Source organism: Lepisosteus oculatus, chromosome 2, assembly GCF_040954835.1.
Source record: "Lepisosteus oculatus isolate fLepOcu1 chromosome 2, fLepOcu1.hap2, whole genome shotgun sequence".
Lineage (NCBI taxonomy): Eukaryota > Metazoa > Chordata > Actinopteri > Semionotiformes > Lepisosteidae > Lepisosteus > Lepisosteus oculatus.
Window position 1 is genome coordinate 54019400 of NC_090697.1, and position 24712 is coordinate 54044111.

The following is a 24712-nucleotide window of genomic DNA, read 5'->3' on the forward strand; positions in this document are numbered from 1 at the left end:
TTCATAGGCATGTCCTGGGCACTTATAAATAACTAGTGTCCCTGACATTCACTTCAGTTTGCACTCAATTGAGAAAGAATGCGACATGAGTCTGTTTTATATCTCTTCTATGAATTTTTTTTATATGCTAAAATCATTTTTCTTCCTCTCCCTGGCCAGTATAATGGACATTAGTTGAAAGCCCACTTGATGGATTGATTATTTAAAAAACACAAACATTCTGGACTTTTACAGCAGGCAAATAAATAAAATGAAAGTGAAGTCAAATATTACATGCTTTTTTTCTTGAAAATGTCATCATTAAAATTAGAATTAAAGTCTCATAAATGTACCCTAGGCATTTTTTAATCTTAAGTGTGTATGCAATAGACTTAGCTGAGAGCTTATAGATGAATCAATAATCAAGTGTTTTATTTACCAGTGTAGTGGTTTGATGGGTTTACTGAGACAATTATTAATTGTAGCAGTAATCACGAGGTTGTTCGTTGGGGCTTTTAGAAAATCAATCGTCAGAACAACTAACAAAGCACACACTCGGGTTCAATACACAGGATGCATTTATTAATATAAACTGTGCACCAAACATATACTAGTCTGCCTGGATACGAGCGGCAGACCTTACTGTGAGGGTTATCAATATACAAGGTATATAATCTCGAAGAGATGCAAACACAAAGAGATACACAACAGAGAATATATGTCAATATATATCGTTCGGTTACCAAATCAGTAACGCTAATCAGTGTTATTACCCACTGTTACTCTAAACTCGGAAGTAAATACATTACTCATGAATTAAATTGATAACAACTTGTGTTGAGGTACAATTGAATTCTCAAGACGCAATGTAGAACATGGGGTTTACTTATCCACTGTGTTTGGATTTGGAATTTCCCGGCACGAACACCAAACCAGCTGACAGGCTCTGTTGCAGCCTCTGTTCCAGCGGTTGTCCAATGGGCGTTGTGTTGGCGTCCTCTGGCTACCGGCCAACCAGTCAAGGTGCAGCTCGGAGTAGGACGGGCGGAGGAATCTGACTGCGGCGCGCAGGGCAGTCGTTGCTCCGAGGGGATCTACCAGCAGTCCGGCTGGCTAGTAGAAAGTCTCTATGCACAGAGTGTGACTGCGAGTCCTCACAAGTCACTCTTTTGTCTGGGAAGAAACTGGTTAGTTCCCGGTCCAGCGCTGCTTCTGAATAAGCTATTCAGGTTGTCGACGAGGGTCCAACTGTAGGCTGCCGTTGATCACGCGGAGCATTCACGTTGGTAGAATTCTGAGTACGTACGGGATCCTCGGCCTCCCGCTTAGAACAAAGTCCAAGTCCTTTTGCAGGCAACAGCAGTTGTCACGTGATTGTCTCTGAGGATGCGCGAAAATGGCCAAGGAGAGCGCAGAACTGAGCTTGCGCTCCCTTTTTGATCAAGACCCAGATGTGTGCTGATTGGTTGAGAGTTTGGCGGGCATTGGAGACCCACGTGGTATTACCACGCCCTGCCAGTCCCTGATTGGTTGGTCAAGGTGAGATATAAGTCACTTACTCTTGACACTTAGGAATGCAGTCCAGATGTCCATTCGGCACTCCCTAGACTGATAGGCGCCAATGGATGACCATTGATCATGATAGCCAGGCTTAGCTAATTGCATCCCCGTCAGGGAGCTTGTTTCTTATCACATCTTAAATCAGCTTGCATGAATTCTTTCTCTGTGGCTGCACCACAGAGATGAAGGGTGAGATGGGGCCTCTTTTAGGAGCATACCAGCGCTTAATTCTGTCTTATTAACAAGCATTGCCGCTACACCAGACTCTGAAACCTTGATTAATACAAGGGTCCAGGATGCCATTCTAATGGATTTGAAAAAACATCTTAACGAGTTGTCTCACTAAAATAAATTTTAAATACTTTTAACAACATGAATCTTATTTTTATATAATGTTTTCTCTCTATTTTTGGCCCTATGTTTGTAATCAAGATGTCTGGTTCAAACTTTGACGATGCATTATAATATATTGAGTTGTAGCTAATTTAGTTATTTAATGGATCATTATAAAAGACAAAGTTTGGTATTGTAAGTTATAGTACATTGCACAAACCCAGTTGCACATCAGGATGAGCAGCATTGCTTGGGAGACACATAGGCTGATGTAATAAAACGTGTAATAATTAATATTACACATTGTGTCTTTATTTTATTTAGGATTTTATCTTATTATTTCTAGACTTATATTTGTAGATGTTTGTAAATCGGGGAAATAAAATGCCAAAAATGAAAATGTGTGAGCATATAGAAAATCTTGTGGATTTGAAGAGTCAAGTGTCAGTGTCAGTATAGTATAGCTTAGAAAAAATAGAAAAGCAACGGAAATCAATCCTGGTCTTAAGGGATTGTCATATACAGACAGACTAAATGAACTAAATCTCCTGTGAACAAGAACCAACAAGATTAAGAGGAGATTTGAACCAAAGAAATAAAAACCTAAAAGGAATACTGTAGTGAACTTCTTCAGAATCAGTAGTGAAGCATGGACAAGGCATTATAATTAAAAACTAAAAGGGAATTAATTTAAGATGGCAAACAGGAAAAGCTTTTCAAAAAGAATCTGAATGTAGAAATGACTTACTAGCCATGAGGTTGAGACCCAAACTCTGGGTTCCTTGAAACAGCAGCAAGATGAATTTAAGATTCACTCATTAATGAACAAATCAAGGAACTAATGGCTTCCTGTTGTATATACATTTTTTTTTTGTTCTTACTAAAAGCAAAATGTCTGTGTAGTAAATAATTAAAGCTGTTGTACCTGAACTAATTATTTTTAACATTCATGGATAGATGTGACTTTCTATAGTCAGTTCATTTGGTGTTCCATATCTTGGTTTTAATATATCAAAATATCAAATCTAAAAAAAGGAAATACAATTACTAATATCATAAAAATATTGGGAAAATGTCCAATTAGAAAAAACTATTATACAGAATTACAGACATTATTTTTGTGTTTAAGTGAGTCAAGATGGGTAATTCAGTTTCAAGTAGTAAAATATATAGTTTTTTGCTGTAAGCATGAAAGATTATTCTCATACAGATAGTTTGGAATGTTACTGGACTATCACTTCAGTGCCTTCATGTAATGTCTTCAGTCATCTTTGAAAGCATTGTAAAAACTTTTATGAATATGACTTCTATTTTTGTTTTTGTGTTTATTTATATAAAAACTAAATATACATATGCATACTAAGTATACATATATATATATATCACAGTATGTTAAATATTAAAATTTATATTAAAAATAAAAGTAGGATTGTTTCACTAAGCAAAATTACTCAGCCAGATATATGTGTAACAATTTATGAATTATTATAGCCCATTGTGAATGTATGATGTGTTATTTCATGTTTACATATGCATTAAAATAATCTGTATTTTGTTTTAATGATAGTTTAATTAAAAAGTAATTTTATTTTAGTTTTTGATTATAAACATATATTTTACACATACTGTACTGTAGTGGCTTTAAAACTATACAGTATAAAACTGTATTTAGTATATACTGTATATACAGTATGCTGTATTTATATACAGGTGATATCATACTTCAGTTCATTTATTTGTACTGTACAGTTTTGTTTGGTTATCTGTGGATATCAATTCATGTGATTTACATGGCACATGGCAATTGTAGTTTTTTCCTCATATTCAATTTACATGGCCATTGTTTTAAAACAGTGCTGTGAAGGAAATCGTTTCTGTTTTGTTTGAAATACAGTACAGTATACACAGAATAAAGGAGTTAGACCACCCTTAATTGCACAAATAATGTGCTGTAGAAAGTGTCTCTTGTGTTTAACACTGCAATCCCATTTGAGGCACTTTACCATCAGTACCTAAACTTTGGTTAATCAGCTTCTTTGCATTTGCAGACATATTCTCTTTATATTCTCTTTTAATATACATGCTAAGACGTTTAAAAATACAGTCCATTCTTTCAAGATACATATTTTAAAATTACAATGTGCAACTTTATAAAAAAGTTACAATAAACAACTTTATAGCTGCATTTTAAAATGTTGTACTATTTTTAGGGAGAGCCCATACAATACATAAACATGGAAAAGTACCAGGAATTTCGATTATAAGGTCACTATGTATTAAGTAAACTTACAGAAACAGAGACTGGTTCTAACATACATTAGTGGAAAATGGGTCAAATGAGTCATCACACAGGTTTCCATAGAAGTCTCTGAATTAAAAAAGTATGCTTTGCTTGCTTGGTGAGGGATATAATAATTTAGTTTTTGTCTTAATGCTAGGTATACAATCTAAATTCTAGAAAGAAACTGAAATAAATATAAAAAAAACTTTTTCATTTTCATTAACAAAAATAATGTCACACTCTCTTATTTAATCAAATTGTTTTATTGTTTCACAAATTACTTAATCAGAGGAAACTAGTGTCTCTTTGTTCTGAGCTTGTTCATGTGATCACAAACCCTTTTCCAATCATGTGATTTAAGATTTATTAATCTTCGATTTACCATCTCTCTAATGCGAGATTACTTAGTTAATCGGATACCTTTTGTAAACATGTTGACAAAAGTCAGTTCCTGTTTCACACTCCTTCCAAACAGACAATTGATACTTGTCACAGATCGTTGTTTGATCAATCTTTTTTAATGTGTGTAAATGCACTCATCTCTGTGAAATTGAACTCTTTGTAATCAGACTATTGAATGTGCCTTGATTTGCCACAAACACATCAGGATGTGATTTTTTATTTCATTTTTTTAAACTTAAAACCTCCATTGAAATGTTACACTTCTTGCATTTTGTTGAGGGGGAATGTAGTTTATATGCCTATTTATTTTTGAGACTCAATACTTCAATGTCAATAACTTCTTGGGGAGAACACACAGAACTCTCAAACCACAAATGTAAAAATGACTACTAGTAATTTCATTTCACAAATTTTGTTTAAATATTTATTAAGGAACTGCATTTTTTGAAACCCTATTTAGGAGGCTGTTTCATGAGACAAGATCATTCAGTTAACCAGATCACTTTTGATAACATATAACAAAAGTCGGGATTTTTGATTTTCTAAAGCACGATTGAATTATATCTAGTTAAAAAACTATAGTAACATATCCTTGTTGTAACAGAAAGAATAAGGTTCTGGATCCCGAGATGAAGTAAAACAGATGAGTTTATTGCATGCAAGGAACAATAAAGCCAAAATCTTGTTTCCCGCAAGAAACAACAAAACCGAAGTATTGTTCGATGTGCCGTTACAGACTTTTAGGTTATATAGTCCTTGCTTGCTGCTTCAGATGTCATTCGGTGTTACGGTAAGGGGGGGGGGTCATGGTATTTGGCCAGTTAAGAGACCCTGGCCAAATGGTCAGTTTAAGATTACGCCCCCAGAGGGTTCCAAGCTTGCATCTAGAATCCTTATCAGTTAACCCCCTTTCCTGCCATAAGCCCCTGTTGCTTAGAAGTCTAATTTTCAGGCAGAACTGACTTAAGTTAACCCTTTTTACATGTTGTCTCTTACTTCATCCTCTACCCTAAACCTACTCCGATTAGAAACAAATTAAAACCTCCTGTGCTGTGGAGCATTTTTTATGTAGCCAAGGGATAATAATCTAGATATTTAAAGCAGCAGTTCAACAGAGATAATAATAAAATAAAAGCCCCGCTGCTTAATTTTGCCTACTTCCAATCGAGGCACTCGATACTCAGCCCAGACTTTTGTTTGATCAATCTTTTTTTAATAGCCTTGCATTATCTTGCAAATGAGCTCCTCTCAGTGGCATTTCTTGGATTGTCTTACTATGTAGTATATTGGTGCGTGCCATTTAAAGAAAAAACATTACCCATATTTTTGCTAATCTGTATAAATTTATCTGCACTGTATGCAGGTTCATCCATATTATTGCTATTTTTATTTTCAATATCAATTTAACTGATGTTTTCTCCTGCCATTGAGAGAATTCATGTTTTTCTAAGTCATTCATGTTCATCATATTAATAAGAAATGTTATTAATTTATTATTAATATTATTTAACTTACTGTATTTACCAATAATAATGTCAACATAGTATACATTTCATTTGTTATATTTTACTATTAGTAAAAAGTCTTTATTTTCTAAAAATACAATGGGTGCATTGGCCTGGAACTGAGCCTGAGACCTTCTAGCTGGTAATTACACAGATGCAGCCATTCATAGTGTGCGGTACCAAACACGTACTGCAGGCATTTCTCTACGTCATAACGCATCATACCGCGGTACGTGATTGGCTGTCCAAAATGACCGACAGGGGCACTCGTGGTGCGTTGGTCGGTCGTGGAAAGATTTAATCATGTAATGTCTTTACTGTGCACGTTTTAATCCGCTTAGTATTGAATATTTATATGGAATTTTACCACTGAAGGGAAATTTTAGTAGCTGAGCATAAAAAGAATAGAAGCATAACGCATCTGATGGTCATAAACGATATTAATTTTGGAACATAAACATATTAAACTGTATATGGCTGGTCTCGGTACTTTAAAGAAAAAATACACACCAGTATTCCATTTCTCCCTAAACATTTTAAGCATCAAAGTCTTACATGTGGTTATTTAAGAAACGTTTTTATGTGCTCCTTGCCCCCTCTGACCATGTCAGGACGTTTATTCAGTATACAGTACTCTATAAGAAAAGTGATAGTTTTAAGCTTTTATGCAAATATGCTCAAAACTCAGAGTAAAAAAGCATACTTTTAGAATTTGATTAAAAGGGAATATAATATGGAATCGCATATCTAAAGAAATTAATAACAATATAATTATATTCATGTACTGTAACACAAACAGTACTATATACTGTACACATACAGTATCTATTGATAGATGTACAGCTGTTTCACCACTTGTCATGTGACCGTGCTAGTGACGTGATGGTTTAAGTGCCTGACTTATATGCAAGAGGTCGGCTGTTCCAATCCAGCTAGTGCCACAAATTTTCTTACAAACATTTCTTTGAAAAACGAAAATAGCAATATTATGGACAATTAATTGACTTTTTTATATTTCTAAATATCAAAACATGTTCGAATCTAAGTCATTTTTTAATAACAACGAATAGTCACCGTCTTTCCCTCTGTATCGCTCCAGTAGCTGGAACCTGTATCACGTGGATCCCTTCAGATTTAAAAGGTTATTAACAATATCTTAATTAAAAAGTGGAATACTGTGTATTTTTTCCTTAAACTACCAATACCAGCCATATACAATTTACATAATATGTTTATGTTCTTAAATTAATATTGTTTATGTCCATCAGATACATTATGCTCCTCTTCTTTTTATACTCAGCTACTAAAATTTGCCTTAAGTTGTAAAATTCCATATAAATATTCAATACTAAGCGGATTAAAACATGCACAGTAAAGAGATTAAATTATTAAATCTCTTCACTAATGACCAATGGACCACGAGTGCCCCTGTCACTCATTTTGGCCAGCCAATCACATACCATGGTACAACGCAGTGACCTGAGGGTAATTGAGTACGGTATGGGTTTGTACTGTGCATTTTGAATGGCTGCATCTGTAAGTTGAAGTTAAAAAATTACAAGATAGATATATAATCATAAGCCCTTATAAAATGACATGGTATTTTACTAGTTTTAGCAGCATTGTAGCATTCTGAAGTAGTACTGCTTTCTGATTTAGCAAGTTAAGCTTGGTGTACAAGTTCACTGCAGTCAGTATAAAACTTTTCTTTCTTGAACTTAGAGAAATCCCACTTTTGAACATCTGATTTAATTTGTTTGCACTGTGACTTGACAAAAAGAAAAACATCTATTAGTACAGTTGTTGTTTTTTGTTTTTACTGTAAACTTTTAATACCCTGGGATCCAAAGCCATAATCTTACTGAATATAAAATATTGATGCTAGAATAGTGTCTTTTTCAGGCAGTGAAGATCCTCGGTGAAGAAAACTACTTATTCTTGCTTAAAATAGACAGTCATGTCCTTGTTTAAAGACTGGCTTGGATGTTGTAACAATAGTGGTTTTCTTCAGGATCATCACCACAACATTATCTCTACAATTACCATGCATGCCTTGGAGATTTCACAATATTTGTAAGAAAGAGAAATCATAAATGATTAAAATAAAAAAGACACACTGCTCAACATCTGGCACACTTTTTCTTTGGAATCTTATAGTAGCAGCTTTGGAATTATTGATAAAAAAGAAAAAGGAATAGCTATTTTGATAAACTCCATTCTTAACTGCATGTGTTTCTATGTTCCCAGGAGAGGAGCTCTGCAGCGGGTTGATTGCAGGCTGTGCCCTGGACTGCCCCTTTGGCTTCCAAATAGATGCACATGGCTGTGGGATCTGCCAATGTCGACCACGACCCAAGAAATGCAAACCAGTGGCCTGTGAAAAGGACTGCCCTTTTGGCTTTGTGTCAGTGCCCTCTACTAACTATTTATGCTTCTCTTTGGAATGTTTGTGCTATGACCTCACACTTTATCATGGTTTAGTTCAAATACATTAGAAAGTAGTATCACCCTTCATTAAATCAAAGCTTTGAGCCAATTCAAGAAATGAAAACCTAGCTTTTTATTCTATAATCCATTTAATAGAAATAAAGAGTCTCTAGTAAACAAAGTATTAATTTGCAGACTGGGCAGGTTAAAATTTGGCTTTAAAGAAGCCCAGTAGCAGAAGATTAAAAATGCTTTTATTATGATTGAAAACAATAGCATCTTCTTTTAGATTAATATATCCAAAGGACAAAAACTAAAGGCTATTTTTAAAAATAAACTGTATGACTCTAAGGAGCACATTCAAAAACAGGAACATTTATGTGAAAATGAACTAATCTGCTATACAAATGCAGCCATTACAAAAAGCGCAGTAAAACCCCATACTGCACGACATTATCTGCAGAACAGCGCAGAATACCACAGTACGTGATTGGCTGGGCAAAATGACTGACAGGTGGCACTTGTGGTGCATTGGTTGTTAGTGATAGGATTGCTTCATTTAATCTCTTTACAGTGCATGTTTAAATCCACTTAATATTAAATATTTATATGGAATTTTACAATTCATAAACATAACCTTCACTACACTTATTAAAATACCTATTTCTGAAACATGATGTTAATAACTTTGTGAACAAATGACAGAGAGCCTTAAAACCACAGGCATTTTAAAGATCCTGATTTGTCTTTTTATTTAAACAATATCTAGGACCTGGTTGAAGTTTTAGAAACCTCAGTTTGAAAAAAGTGGATCCCAGGTGCAAGTGACTTCAAAACACGAGAAGGCATTATGCTAAATTTTTTTTAGTCATCAGTTGAAGCCCTCTGAAGTCTCTCAAAAACGTGAAAATGTAACATACTATTGTGTGGCACGATTGATAGCTGATTATTTTAATTTTAAAGAAAATGAAAAATAAGAAACAATAATGTGTCTGTCTAAAATAGACATTGCATGATTTTAAATCCATGATAAAAGGATGATTTTTTTTCCTTGTGTAAACGCAACACGCATTTTGTACATATGCAGTACAATCACATTCTCCTATCTTCCCGTGGTGTGATGCAAAATTGGAAGGTAAATACCGACTGAGAAAATAGCGAACCGCCCACTGAGCTCAGTCAGAGAAGAGGCGGCGCTGTGAGTAGGCTGTTCTGCAACTTGCAGTGTTTATGGCAGTGAGATTGTCTTCCTTTAAAACTTAATAATGGAACTTAAATCATTTCTTTTAACTTATACATTTTTTAATTATCATTAAACATAGCTTTCTCGCCAGTTAGTTTACTGTATATTTGAAACCATTGTTAAACAAAGCAGGGGCTTATTTTACTTTCTAATGACATTGCATATGGTTAGATTATGCATTTTAATCATATTTAATTTAAAAAAATCTATTTTAGAAAGTTTCATCTATACTATTTTGTCTGTCGCAATTAGTAATCAATAATTAGTATTACAGTTTGCACTGTGATAAATTGTTACACTTCTTCCACATCTTGTAAAAACATTAATTTAACTGTGCTCAAACATACATTAAATCTGACTATCAGAAATTAAGTAAAATACAAACTTATAAAATTAAAAATGAAGGTAAAATATCATTTAAAATTAAGCAAGGGTTCACTTTTTTTCTGTCTCTCCCTACTCTCTCTCACCTGCTGTGATTTGGACACAAAATGGTTAAAAATGGGGACAGGTCATGCAGTCAGAGGGATGGGGAAAGGGGGAGGTGTCTTCCCACTTCTATGACAAAAGTGCCAAAGAGGAATAGCTTGAGCAAGATACTGAGCCTAAAAGTTTGGTGCCATCTTCTCCGCTTTAAAGGTACACTCCTTGTGGAAGAATTTTCACCTGGTTTGCCCACCAGCTAACATGCAGAAGCAAACTGAATACAAAATGCACTTGCAAGAATAGCGATTACAAACATTATTTAAAATGTACTTGCTTTATACTGATACTGTACAGTGTATTAAAACTAACACTATGAGCACTACAGTGTGAGTAACGCTGCCCACTAAACCTCTTTCCCACAATTTCACGGGGTAAGATCACGTAGTTGTTTCATACCTAGATACATTTGTATCTTGCTACATGAAAGCACAAATTCAGACATTTGTCAACATATTTACTAAAATTATCCATCTAAGTGATCCCAACTGTGTTAATCTCACTGTGGCCTGAAAAAATTATCACATAATGCGGATTATCACCTCACACTAGGGGGGAAAGAGAAGTGCTGGTGGTCATCTATTTCACTCTCCATCACTCTCTGCCCAACCCCCATGGACAGACAAAGTTGATTAAAACTCATTCAAAAGGGTGTGGTGTGTTAACACACACTGCTTAACAGAGCCGCTTGTAAGAACAAGGTGACTTTCTGCTCAATTAAATAAAGCTACAGTACAGACAGATTTTAAATTCTTCAAGTAAAATTAGCTGTTTGTCAAAATCAGCTATTTTGCAAGCAGTACACGACTTCTCAAAAGGAACCTTTTGTCACTCGTGCAAACTCAACAATTTTATTGTTTATTGATATTTATTGATATGCCTCAGGGACTCATTATAGTATTATAGTATTGTAGTAAATACGGTTCGTGATGGGTATTTGAGTATTTTTACTCATCCGGCTCTGTAAAAAATATAGCAAAAGGATCGCTGTAAAGGTTAAATTCCAAGCCGAAAAGACAAGACTAAACATGTCTTCTCTAAATCTCCAGTTTACAGCTCATCCATGGTGATTCATTATTAATATTGTAACAGACAGGCAGCATACAGATGGTAAAGGCCGGTTGCAGAGTGGTGACCATACAGCCCTCTACTCCCATGAGCATAACAGGGATGTTGGCCGCCTTGGCCTTCTGTAGCTCAGCTGGCAAAACCTCTGTTGACCTGTGTTCAAGCCCATGCAGTAAAGGATGAACCGGTACAGGAGCAGCGAGGGCATAAGAACCTGAATTTGTTATAATATTATTAATAATATATTCCGTATTGCATTTAAATTGGAATGTTTTTACAAATATAAGAAGAGGCGATACACAACTTGTAAATATTGCCCTTTTCTGTCCTTTAATTTAAAGAATTCTGTAAAGAAATCATAAATCACAAAATCATCACCTTTAATAATTCATCCAGATACACACACTTACGCCGTAGCCAACAACAAGCTATAAGAGTGGACTATTTTTATATAGATGCAGCCATTCAAAACAAGCGGGCGATACCCCATTATTTTGCGGTGCGCTTTACGCAGTCTACCGCGAGTTACTGTAAATTCTCCTATAATACCGGAAGTAAAATAATAGTATCCGGAATTTCCACAAGGTGGAACTAATAAAGCTCAACCTCTCATGTTTGAGCTGTCGCCATCAAAGTCTTTAACGAAGATATTACTAATAGTATTAATAATGAATGACCTTGGACAAGCTGTAAACTCAAAGTATTGTCCTGGTACACATTCTTTTTTTCATTGACCGTCTTTGTAAAAGTAACACCACAGCATTTCGCAATCACGCATTTGTTTCCAATCATGCAAAGTACAGTAATTATTGTGAATCGATTCACCATGCCTTTCACATGCTCATAAAAGAGATTGATTTAGGAACATAAACATATTACTGTATGCAAACTGTACTGTATACAGTATGTATATGTATATTTAATGTCTTTACTGTGCCCGTTTAAGTATTGAATATGTATATGACATTTTACCACTGAAGGGAAATCTCAGTAGCTGAGGATAAAAAGAATAGGAGCATACTGTAGAGCGTGTAAAGGCCATAAACTAAATTAATTTTGGAACTTAAACATACAGTATAAGGCTGGTCTCGGTACCTTAAGGAAAACATACACACCAGTATTCCATTTCTCCCTAAACATTTTAAGCATCGAAGTCTTTAACTAACGTGATACCGGAGTCAACAAGCATACTTTTAGAATTTGATTAAAAGGGAATATAATATGGAATCGCGTATCTAAAGAAATTAATAACGATATAATTATATTCATGTACCGCAACACAACAATAGTACACGCTGTACATTGTCTGTTGATAATGTTTCTGTAGTGCTTTTTCAACACTTGGCACATGACCTTGCCGGTGGCACTGTGGGTTAGGTTCCTGACTCCTATGTTACACAGTCTGAGATCAAATCCCGCTGGAACATGTCTTTTGTTTTAAAAAACATTTCTTTGAAAAAATGAAACATTTCCCTTGGTCAGAGATTAAATAAAACCTCACTTGCACAAAACAAATTTATATTTCTAAATATCACAACATGATCGAATTTAAGTCATTTTAATAACAATGAATAGTCACCTATGCGTAACAGTATAAACATTTATATTGATTTAAATAGCGCTTTGATTTAAATCGCAAACGTGGGTTTAAATCTATGTGTTTTTTGATTCACAATCAGACAAATGCAAAATAAATTGATATCTTTTTCTTCTAAGTATCTTAATAAACTTTCAGCATAGCCTTCTCCCCGTTTAGATTTATTTTTCTTGGGATCTTGGGATCAAACGTGGAAAGATTAGATTGTAATCGTTTTTATTTTTAAATACTTTTTAGAAAAGTGTAATCTATACTAAAAAGCTGTACACCACCTGCTATAAAGATACATATTGTAATACTTTCGGGTTCGGATAGGACAGACACAAGAACTCAGACTTGCGGAGTTAAAGCAAGTTAAAGCCTTGATTTTATATATCACCTTTAAAAGTGGCATCTCAAAGCAAAGTAAATACCCAAAACTGATTGTACCCATCTGTCATGCTAATAAAGCACCTTGAATTGAATTGAATTGAATTGAGAGAGGGAGGGCGAGCGAGCGAGCGAGCGAGCACAGCCAGGACAGACAGGCAAATAAGATACACTCCACAGACATTCACAACAGCGTCATATCATAAAACGTTTGCACATATAGTTAAATTATTATTTGTTTTTCAGAAAGTTAAAAAAACACTTGAATTACTTATCCAGTCTCTCGAAATAAAAATTATTTTTCAAGCAATGCAACTAATGTCAGGCAATGTGTTTTTTTTTAATCCAACATTGACAGCCACATCTTAAATCTTGTCAGTCAGCTCTTTTTTCTCTATTTGAATTGTGGCGATTCAAACAACCTGGGATAACAAAAGTGGCCTCAAAGTCACTGAGCTCACAGAGCTTCAACAACAGATGACAATTCCCTTAGTCCTTCCTTAGTCTTCCTGAAATTGTCAAATTATGAGTGAATAAAAGCATTTATTAAAAACTTAATAAAAAATATTTTTTAATTATTTGTTTAATTTAAAAACTCCCTTGCTTTTAACAGAGCGTTTCATAATTTCTAACTACGAAAATTATTTAAACTGCGACACTTATTCAACCAGAGCTCTAAATATCACAAGGATCCTCAAGAGCACAGCAAAGACTGTATTAAAAGTATACTAGTGACAAACTAGCATACTTTAGATATTTTTTTCTGAACTGGGGAAAATCTGATCATGTTTCTCTATGACAATAATCAAAAACATTATTTTACATATCACCTTTATGTGATATCACCTTAAGGACAGCACATACAAGGGTTAATTCCACAATGGACCGCGCAAAGAAATTTAAAATAGTCTTCTTTAGGTGTGAGGGCAGGAGTGGATCGTAGAAGGCATAATCAGCAAATTAGGAAAAACAGGACAGGTGAGACATGTATCCAGAGAGCGAGTGATCAGAAAAAGGAACAGCTGTTACGCCCAGGTTTTATGCTCTCTCTCTGCTGAATGAATAAAAGCATTTTATTAAAAACACGTTTGCATTTGTCTGGGTATTTACTTTGTAATCTGTGGTTTACATCTACTGTATTGCTTTGAGATGCCACTTTTAAAGGTGATATGTAAAATGAAGTTTTTTATTATTGTTATAGAGAAACATGATCAGATTTTCCCTGGTTCAGAAAAAAAAGATTAAAATCTGTTATCTTTCCACTTGTATGTCATCGGAAAACACAAGAAGTTTCTGCTTTGTGTAAGGATGATATCAAAAAGTAATCTAAGTTGTGAGAAAGCTGTGCTCCTCAAAGCGCTTTACAGGATAAAAACAATAACAACAATAGTGTTAGACTGGGCCAACGATTTTTTTATAGAAATACAAAATGAGATATAATTATATGTTCCGGCTTAGACATTAACGAGTACAACCCCCCTCTCTGCGGGAGTGCTGGCTGTGACGAATAAAACCGGTTTCACAGGTATTTTCAAAGTAGAAGGGGGCAAGATTTCCAGCGAAAGAAACCTCCCCCCTCCAAAACCAAGGAAGTACAGTACTTACTAGTTAAGAAAGCTAGGCTCCTCAATGAAGTCGCTTTAACATGCTAATGCATTGGTGTAACAGTCCGGGCGTGGCAAGCTTCTAATGTCAACTCGACTACGGCGAAAGGAACCCTTCTTTCATTGGAAGACAATGAACATATTCTAGCCCTAAATGAATTAATAGCAAACATGGTTTACATAAAAGACATTTTTCCAAGAAAGTTTAGCCTTTGTCACTGATGAAACCACTAATGACATAAATATAGAAATCTTATGATTTTTAAAATACATGACTTTGCTAAAATATATTTAAAAATAAAAACGATTACAAACCCCAGTGGAGGGAGAGAACAGGGGAGGGATGTTGGTTTTGCATAAGGGGCAGGGCTATAGAAATGAGGTCTATTTGGGAATGTGGAGTTACATGTTCTGGCTGTTTGTGAATTACCGTTGTTGAGTATAGAGTGTTGAGGTATTGATTTTGTGTAATGCTTTATGTTGAAAATTGAGCTGGAATTTGTTTATGATAAAGAGGATAAACTGGGATGGGAGGAGGGTTTGATTTTGCATAAGGTGTGGGATTATGATAATTGGAGGAATTTGAGGGAGTTTTTGGTTTGTATTACGAATAATTCGTACAAGATATTGAGATTTGTTGTTGTTTTGTTAAGATTTAACTCTGCAACTCTGAGTTCTTGTGTCCGTCCTATCCGAGCCCGAATGTATTACAAAATGTATCTTTATAGCAGGTGGTGTACAGCTTTTTAGTATAGATTACACTTTTCTAAAATGTATTTAAAATAAAAACGATTACAATCTAATCTTTCCACATTTGATCCAAAAATCCCAAGAAAAATAAATCTAAACGGGGAGAAAGCTATGCTGAAAGTTTATTAAGATACTTAGAAGATAAAGAAATATAAATTTCTTTGGTGCAAGTGAGGTTTTATTTAATCTCTGACCATGGGAAACGTTTCATTTTTTCAGTCATGGCTCCAGCAGGATTTGATCACAGACCATGTAACATGGGAATCAGGAACCTAATCCACAGCACCACCAGCAAGGTCACATGCAGAATGCTGAAAAAGCACAACAGAAACATTATCAACAGACAATGTACAGCGTGTACCATTCTTGTGTTGCGGTACATTAATATAATTATATCGTTATTAATTTCTTTAGATACGCGATTCCAAATTATATTCCCTTTTAATAAAATTCTAAAAATATGCTTGTTGACTACGGTATCACATTACTTAAAGATTTCAAAGCTTAAAATGTTTAAGGAGAAATGGAATACTGGTGTGTATTTTTTTATTTTAAGTACCGAGACCAGCCATATACTGTATGTTTATGTTCCAAAATTAATGTTGTTTATGGCCTTCACACGAGTTACAGTATGCTCCTATTCTTTTTATGCTCAGGCACTAAGATTTCCCTTCAGTGGTAAAATTCCATATGAATATTCAATACTTAAACGGCACAGTAAAGACATTTACTGTAAATCTTTCTACGACCAACCAACGGACCACGAGTGCCCCTGTCGGTCAACCAATCACGTACCACGGTATTTTGCGTCACGATGCGCGACGCCGTACCCAATTACCTCCGGTACGTGTCTGTACTGCGCACTTTGAATGGCTGCTGTATGTTTTAAATTCATGTTTGGTTTAAGGTTTGTTTTCTTCTGTTGTTATTACCTTTTCATTGGTTGTACCCTTTTGATACAGATGCAGCCATTCAAAGTGCGCGGTACAGACATGTACCGCAGGTAATTGGCTGCGGTATCGCGTATCATGATGCAAGATGACGCGGTACGTGATTGGTTGACCGACAGGGGCACTCGTGGTTCGTTGGTTTGTCGTAGAAAGACTTACTGTAAATGTCTTTACTGTGCCCGTTGTAGATATTGAATTTTACCACTGAAGGGAAATCTTAGTAGCTGAGCATAAAAAGAATAGGAGCATTGTAGATATTGAATTTTACCACTGAAGGGAAATCTTAGTAGCTGAGCATAAAAAGAATAGGAGCATACTGCAACGCGTGTGAAGGCCATAAACGATATTAATTTTGGAACATAAACATACAGTATATAGCTGGTCTTGGTACCTTAAAGAAAAAAATACACACCAGTATTCCATTTCTCCCTAAACATTTTAAGCTTCGAAGTCTTTAACTAACGTGATACCGGAGTCAACAAGCATACTTTTAGAATTTGATTAATAGGGAATATAATATGGAATCGCATATCTAAAGAATTTAATAACGGTATGATTATATTCGTGTACTGCGACAGGGCTGTGTAGGGCTGTTTCGCCTCCCTGTTCATGTGAGTTGTCTTGTAGCCTACTGGTCTAGGTGCGTGACTAACAGGTTGTGTGTTCAAATCCAGATGGTGCTGGACTTTTCTTTTAACAAACATTTCTTCGAAAAAATAGAATAGCGATATTATGGACAATCAATTGACTTTTATATTTCAAAATATCCCAACATGATCGATTCTAAGTCATTTTTGATAACAATGAATAGTCACCTTCTTCCCTTCTGACAGCGGTTCCTGCTTCTATTGTGTGTGTGCAACAGAGTAAATTTTTATAGAGAAATGGAGGCTGGACAGTATGCGTTACAATATAAACATTTATAATATTTATATTGATTTAAATCGTGTTCTGATTTAAATCGGAAATGCGTGTTTAATTATGTGTTTTTTAATCATAATCAGGCTAATGCATTTCTACATTTTCTGTATGAACCAGCTTAGAGGTTCATACAGAAAGACAGCTTGTGTTTAAATTGAGTGTAAGGTAATTTATGCTTCTAAAGTCATGGTCAGCATTTATTATTGTACTGTGCTGTAAACTTTTTCTGTGCCTAGTCACATTATTTTATAGCGTTTTTATTGCGTTATTGAATCCGGTGGTGCTGTGTGTTAGTTTCCTGACTCCCATGTTACATGGTCTGTGATTGAATCCCATGGAGCTATGACTTTATTTTTTAACAAACATTTCTTTGAAAAAATGAAACGTTTCCCTTGGTCAGAGATTAAATAAAACCTCACTCACACCAAACAAATTTATATTTCTTAATATCACAACATGATCGAATGTAAGTTTTTTTAATAACAATGAATAGTCACCTATGTGTTACAAAATAGACATTTATATTGATTTGATTCGCGTTTTGATTTAAATCGCAAACGCGTGTTTTAATATATGTGTTTAACAGCGATATACTGTATAAAAGCTCTGATTCTTATGGAGTGTGTTCCGCGGGGGATTCAAAAAAAATTTTTTTTTAATCGCGTATCTAAGGAAAATTGCAGTATAACTTTGTTCATGCACAAACAGTGGCATGTTACATTATAATTTGGGTGTCTCCTCTTGCCAGAAAGCTCTAAATTGCAACGTAAATTGCAAAAATGCACTTGGAATCTGTCCAAGCCCTCCTACGAAAATTATTTAAACTGCGACACTGATCATTCATCTCTAAATAAACTTTATTTTATATAGCGTTTTAAGTGAATAGGTAATTAGATTGCTCATAAACCTAATCACTTTTTCTACATAAACACAGCATGATGGCTCTCTGAAAGTGCTTTTCGTTTATATTTAGGCTCAGATTTCATTTAGGGCTAAAATACATTCATTGTCTTCCAATCGAGTTGAGTTGACATTGGAAGCTTGCCACACCCGGACTGTTAAACCAACGCATTAGCACGTCAAAGCCCATTGAGGGTATTGAGCCAGTATTGGCTTTAGTATTCCCCCCCTCTCCCCTCAATTCAATTCAATTCAAGGTGTTTTATTTGCATGACAGATGGGTACAAGCAGTGTTGGGTATGTATATTGTAACACTTATGGCTGACAGGCACTGTGTAAGACCCGGCGTACCAGAGCAGCGCACCGAGGGAGCGTCTGCATTTATAACTTAGTTTTTAAAATTATTTAAGCAATATGAAGCATCTCCTTTTACTTTTAAGTCCCTCAAATACATTGAGCACAGCTTTCTCACCACTTAAGATTGCTTTTGATACCATCCTTACACAAAGCAGAAGGGAAATCTTCTGCCCCTTATGCAAAACCAAACCCTCCTCCCATCCCAGTTTACCCTCTTTATCATCCTCAAAATCTACCTTGATTTTCAACTTAAAGCATTACTGCTTACTGGGTTTTTGAGGGGGAGATGTCTTTCGCTGGAAATCTCACCTGCTTCCACTACTCAACCCCCTCTCTGCCGGAGTCTGGCTGTGACAAATTAAACCAAATTAAATTTCACAGGTATTCAAAGTAGGAAGTACAGTGTTAAGTGGTAGGTGGGCTACTCCCTCAATAGAATTGCTTTAACATGCTAATGCGTTGGTTTAACAGTACGCTGGGCAAACGTTCCGAGGTCAAATTGTTCCAGAACGGGGGTACCTTTAAAGCGGAGACGACGGCACCTAAATTTTTTGGCGCGCCTTCTCTTTAAAGCCGTGGCCAAATATGAAGACAGTACGTACAGTTATAATTCAAATGGAATTAAAACCTACACATCCCAGTTACCATGGTGGTGCTTGTGATCATTGCGTTTAACCAACGAAATAGGGCGAAAAATCAGTCACATGACTTTGGGGCAGAGTTTCGAAAGCTTAACCTATCAGCAACAAAGCGAAATTTACATGATACGCTACCTCAAACTGTCAGTTACACGACTGTGTATGTCGCTTAAGCCACTCCTATTTGGCATTTTAGTTATGGAGGCGAGAAGACGCCCCCCCCCCTCTGGGTGTCTGATTTGCCGACATCTTTAACTGTTCGGTGTCCGAATCGGAGTAGATACGCGTACGATATAAAGTTAATCCCAGCTACAAAACATATAGATTTTTGTGGTAAGAGGGAGCAAAACATCAGTATTTACTGCTATTAATTACTGTACGATTTATAGTTGAAATCTGAGCCTAGATATAAAGTTAGATATAAAGTTAAAATCTCGACAAAGCAATGTAGGAAATACAGAGAAAATAAATCCTTTCTGACATCTAAAATCAGTTTCGATCAAGGTCTCTAAAACGAACAAGAAAAAGAGGATTTTCGGAGGGCAATTACGCTGTATTTATATAGAATAAGTGATTTATGAGCAATCTAATTTCTTGGTTGTTTAAAACAGTGAAATGTCAGCTGCAAAAGATCGCACCAGAAACAGAACTTTCTCTGCCTGTCATAGACGTTCAGGAAAGGCTGAATGAAGTCATGTCAAGTACAATAATTCGCTGATCAATAATAACAGTTGTAGGACAAGAAACAAAAGATAGTGAAAACTTAAGGCTAAAACTCAAATTCATTCTACAAATTAATGCAAATGAAAATTCAGGACGTTAAAGTGCACAAAAGTGCACATGGGCAAAAAGTTTTAGAAATGGAGCAGGTGTTGCTTTGAAATAAACAAACAGAAAAAAAGCCATGACTATAGTGGAGAAGAGGGATGCAGGAACACTTGCTTAGATATACAAAAAAATCACAAAAAGGTGTATGTTACAAAAGAACATGCAAACATGTTCATCATGTACATCAATTTCCCTTCGCGATCAATAAAGTCTTATCTATAAACATGAAACAGAGTGAGGAATCAGAAAATTAGCATGCATAAAAAACAGCAATTCTGTCAATGAGCCCTAAATGAATTAATAGCAACCATGGTTTCATGGAGGGCTTCTCAGATAGTTGGGCATTCAGGTAGATTGCCAGGTGAAAGGATTTGTAAACAAACTTTGTTAAAGCAAGCCAGTTTTTTCTGCAACACATAAAATACATTTTTCAAAGAAAGTTTAGCCTTTGTCACTAATGAAACCACTAAATAAAGACATAAATATAGAAATCATAAGATTTTTTTAATTCAATGTTGGTAGCAGGATGAACTGTGCTAAGTGTATATTTTGTATATTTTATCAGCCTATTTAAAATAATTTTTTTGAATCCCCGGCGGAACACACTCCATAGGAATCAGCTCTTTTATACAGTATATCGCCTTTAAACACATATATTTAAACACGCGTTTACGATTTAAATCAAAACGCGATTCAAATCAATATAAATGTTTATTTTGTAACGCATAGGTGACTATCCATTGTTATTAAAAAGACTTAAATTCGATCATGTCGTGATATTTAGAAATATAAATTTGTTTGGTGCGAGTGAGGTTTTATTTAATCTCTGACCAAGGGAAACGTTTCATTTTTTCAAAGAAATGTTTGTTAAAAAATAAAATCATAGTTCCATGGGATTCAATCACAGACCATGTGAGATGGGAGTCAGGAAACTAACACATAGCGCCACCGGATTTAATAACGCTATAAAAACGCTATAAAATAATGTGACTAGGCACAGAAAAAGTTTACAGCACAGTACAATAATAAATGCTGACCATGACTTTAGAAGCATAAATTACCTTACACTCAAATTAAACACAAACTGTCTTTCTGTATGAACCTCTACGCTGGTTCATACAGAAAATGTAGAAATGCATTAGCCTGATTATGATTAAAAAAAACATAATTAAACACGCGTTTGCGATTTAAATCAGAACACGATTTAAATCAATATAAATGTTTATATTGTAACGCATACTGTCCAGCCTCCATTTCTCTATAAAAATTTACTCTGTTGCACACACACACACACAATAGAAGCAGGAACCGCTGTCAGAAGGGGAGAAGGTGACTATTCATTGTTATCAAAAATGACTTAGAATCAATCATGTTGCGATATTTTGAAATATAAAAGTCAATTGATTGTCCATAATATCACTATTCTATTTTTTCGAAGAAATGTTTGTTAAAAGAAAAGTCCAGCACCAGCTGGGTTTGAACACACAACCTGTGCATTGTTAGTCACGCACCTAGACCAGTAGGCCTAAAGGATTTCGCCTTAAATTTAATACCTTTTCTTTTGACTCTGATAACACCCAGAGTAACACTCAGAGACTTCTAAAACAATTTTCTAGGAAACTAATGCTCTCTACCATTTTCTCCCTCAAAAAACAGATTATCCTTTCTGACAACAACATCAAAGAGGCTAAGGAATTTCTACGGCTGACAGCTCCACAACATCTTCCCTTCATAACTAACCTCATTAGATCTCTCAACTCTAAACTCTACCAGTTTCTCACTACAGAGAAGGACAAAAAACTCAGTCATCTTCTACAGAAGAAAACCATCAACACCCCGGACACCCTCACCAACCCTAACCTTGTTGTCACCATACCTTCTGACCTTTCCCTCTCACAGGATGAGCGATCCCTCCTCAGCAAAGGGCTCAGTTTTGTACCAGTTCCCAGGAAGCTGGACATCCCCCAGACCAATGTCGACCTTAACCGCTTTTACCGCAGGATCCGTCTCAGAGCACATTTTGCCGACAATTCCTCTTCACAGGCAGCTGATAACAACCCGGTTATTGATGTCATTAACAACATTAATCCCAAACAGAGCTGTTGGACTCCCTCCTCTGGCCGTTTTCCACCAGTTGATTATTTCATCAACCAATGCACTAATCAAGCTCCCAAGGCACTCTCTATACCCAGTAAACATAGGTCTAACCTCACCCAAGGAGAAAATCAGGCGCTCCAGTCTCTCCGCAACAGGGATGATATCGTCATCAAACCAGCGGACAAAGGAGGTGCTGTTGTGGTGTGGCGTAAAGATCTATATATCTTTGAAGCCTCTAGACAACTAACTGACACTTCTGCCTACCTCCCTCTCCAACAGGACCCTACCACTGACTACCAAAAGGAAGTGGTATCCACCATTTCCCTTCTTATCAGCAGCAACGAGCTCCCCCAGGAGGCGAACCGGCTCATCATGGAACACCCACAGGTATCTCAATTTTACCTCCTCCCCAAAATCCACAAACCGGACACCCCTGGACGCCCCATCGTATCAGCATGTAACTGTCCAACTACTTACAGCCTTTCTCGACAGGCTCATGAGACCGCTGGTTGAAGATCTTCCCTCATACATCAAAGACACCAACCACGCGCTCCAACTTTTCAATGATTTCCAATTTCAGGGTACCGAATGCCACATTTTTACCATGGACATCACATCTCTGTACACCGTCATTCCCCATAATGACGGCCTTACAGCCCTCAAGCACACGCTGGACAAACGCACAGTGCTTGATCCACCCACCCACACCCTGGTACGCCTTGCAGAATTGGTCCTCACACTGAACGCATTCTCTTTCAATAATCTTTTTTACCAACAGGTCAGTGGAGTTGCCATGGGCACCAGAATGGGACCCAGCTATGCCAACATTTTTGTCGGCTGGGTAGAAGAACGCTTCTTCGCTTCCTACACTGGCTATGTCCCTGACCTCTACAAACGATATATTGATGACTGCGTCGGTGCTGCCACATGCTCCAACGATCAGCTTGAATTCTTCCTGCACCATTTCACCAACTTCCACCCGTCCCTCAAATATACGGTTAACATTTCTTCCACCACTCTTCCGTTTCTAGACATCCACTTGTCTATCAACTACCCCCGACTGTCCACTTCAGTTTATTACAAACCCACGGATTCACACAGCTACCTCCTGTACAGCTCATTTCACCCCAACCACACTAAAAACTCTCTTCCTTTTTCACAGTTCCTTAGGTTACGACGATTATGCAGCGACGACATCGACTTCGAAAACCAAGCCCTCGAAATGTACTCATTTTTTATCAACAGAGGATACCCCAGCAGTGTGATTGACAGGGCCCTTGCCCGAGCCAAAAACACCCCCCGGACCATCAACCCGATCAGGAACTCCCGCCGTAACAACCGCATTCCTTTGGTCCTTCCTTACCACCCTAACACACTTCCTATCCCCAGGACCATTAACCAGAACTTTTCCATCCTACAGGATGATCCCTCCATTGGGGCCCTCTTTTCTGATCGCCCTATCATCTCATATCGCCGACCACCTAATCTGCGTAACCTCCTTGTCCACAGCTCCCTTGACCGCCCTCAGCAACCATCCACACCAGGCACTTTCCCTTGCAAAAGAGCTCGCTGTATCACCTGCAAGTACACAGCCACCACCACACTCATTCAAGGCCCCTCAGGACAATTCCGGATCACCCAGACAGCATCTTGTACCTCCAGCAACCTTATTTACTGTATCTCTTGCAGTAAATGCCCAGCCATCTACATTGGGGAAACAGGAAGGAGACTCGGAGACCGCTTCAGAGAACACGTCAGGGCTGTGAAGATTAAAGATCTCTCCAAGCCCATTGTTTCTCATTTCACCTCTGACGGCCACGACCACTCTAATCTCTCCGTCTGTGTTCTCAAAGACGGTTTTCCGAACTCATACATCAGAAAGACCACCGAAACTAAAATTATTCTGCAGCTAGGATCACACATTCTCCCTTCCCTTAACGACAGATTACTGTTCTTTTAAATTTTCTCCATTCATTGGAAGTTTCATTTCACACCTCTCTGCACCCATTCTGACTTCACACCTCTTGATTGGCCTCTCTTTCTGTCCCCTGCTCCCGCCTCTCACTCCTCCTCCCTCTCAACCTTTGTTCTCCCGCTACTTTACCTTTGCCTACTGCCCTGTCTCTCTCACACCTGAAGAAGGCTCCACGGCCGAAACGTTGTGTTCTCTTTCTTCTTTTTTTCAGCATGGAATAAACCTATTACTTGTTCCTTTGCAGCCTACGCATGCTGACGCAGCTACCCACCTGAACCAGTAGGCTACAAGACAACTCGCATGAACAGGGAGGCGAAACAGCCCTACACAGCCCTGTTGCAGTACACGAATATAATCATACCATTATTAAATTCTTTAGATACGCGATTCCATCTTATATTCCCTATTAATCAAATTCTAAAAGTATGCTTGTTGACTCCGGTAT

General features: G+C 36.6%; 2 protein-coding genes across 6 annotated transcripts in view; both read left to right on the top strand.

Moving 5' to 3' along the window:
• Window positions 1-24712, top strand: part of crim1 (cysteine rich transmembrane BMP regulator 1 (chordin-like)) — a 619278-nt gene that overhangs the window by 438035 nt on the left and 156531 nt on the right. For all 5 annotated transcript variants that reach the window (XM_069179104.1, XM_069179116.1, XM_069179125.1 and 2 more), the window contains exon 9: window positions 8308-8464. In XM_069179104.1, coding sequence (XP_069035205.1) covers window positions 8308-8464 — 157 coding nt within the window. The remainder of the gene's footprint in view (window positions 1-8307; window positions 8465-24712) is intronic.
• On the top strand, window positions 21700-24611 carry LOC138223159 (uncharacterized). Its single transcript, XM_069179128.1, has 2 exons — window positions 21700-22679; window positions 23982-24611. Exons 1-2 carry the CDS (start codon window positions 21819-21821, stop codon window positions 23982-23984), a joined length of 864 nt encoding a protein of 287 aa, XP_069035229.1. The 5' UTR covers window positions 21700-21818; the 3' UTR covers window positions 23985-24611.

What these genes read in the sequence shown, in the direction of transcription:
- LOC138223159 (XM_069179128.1), top strand. Translation starts at nt 21,819, where the DNA reads ATGCTCTCTACCATTTTCTCCCTCAAAAAACAGATTATCCTTTCTGAC.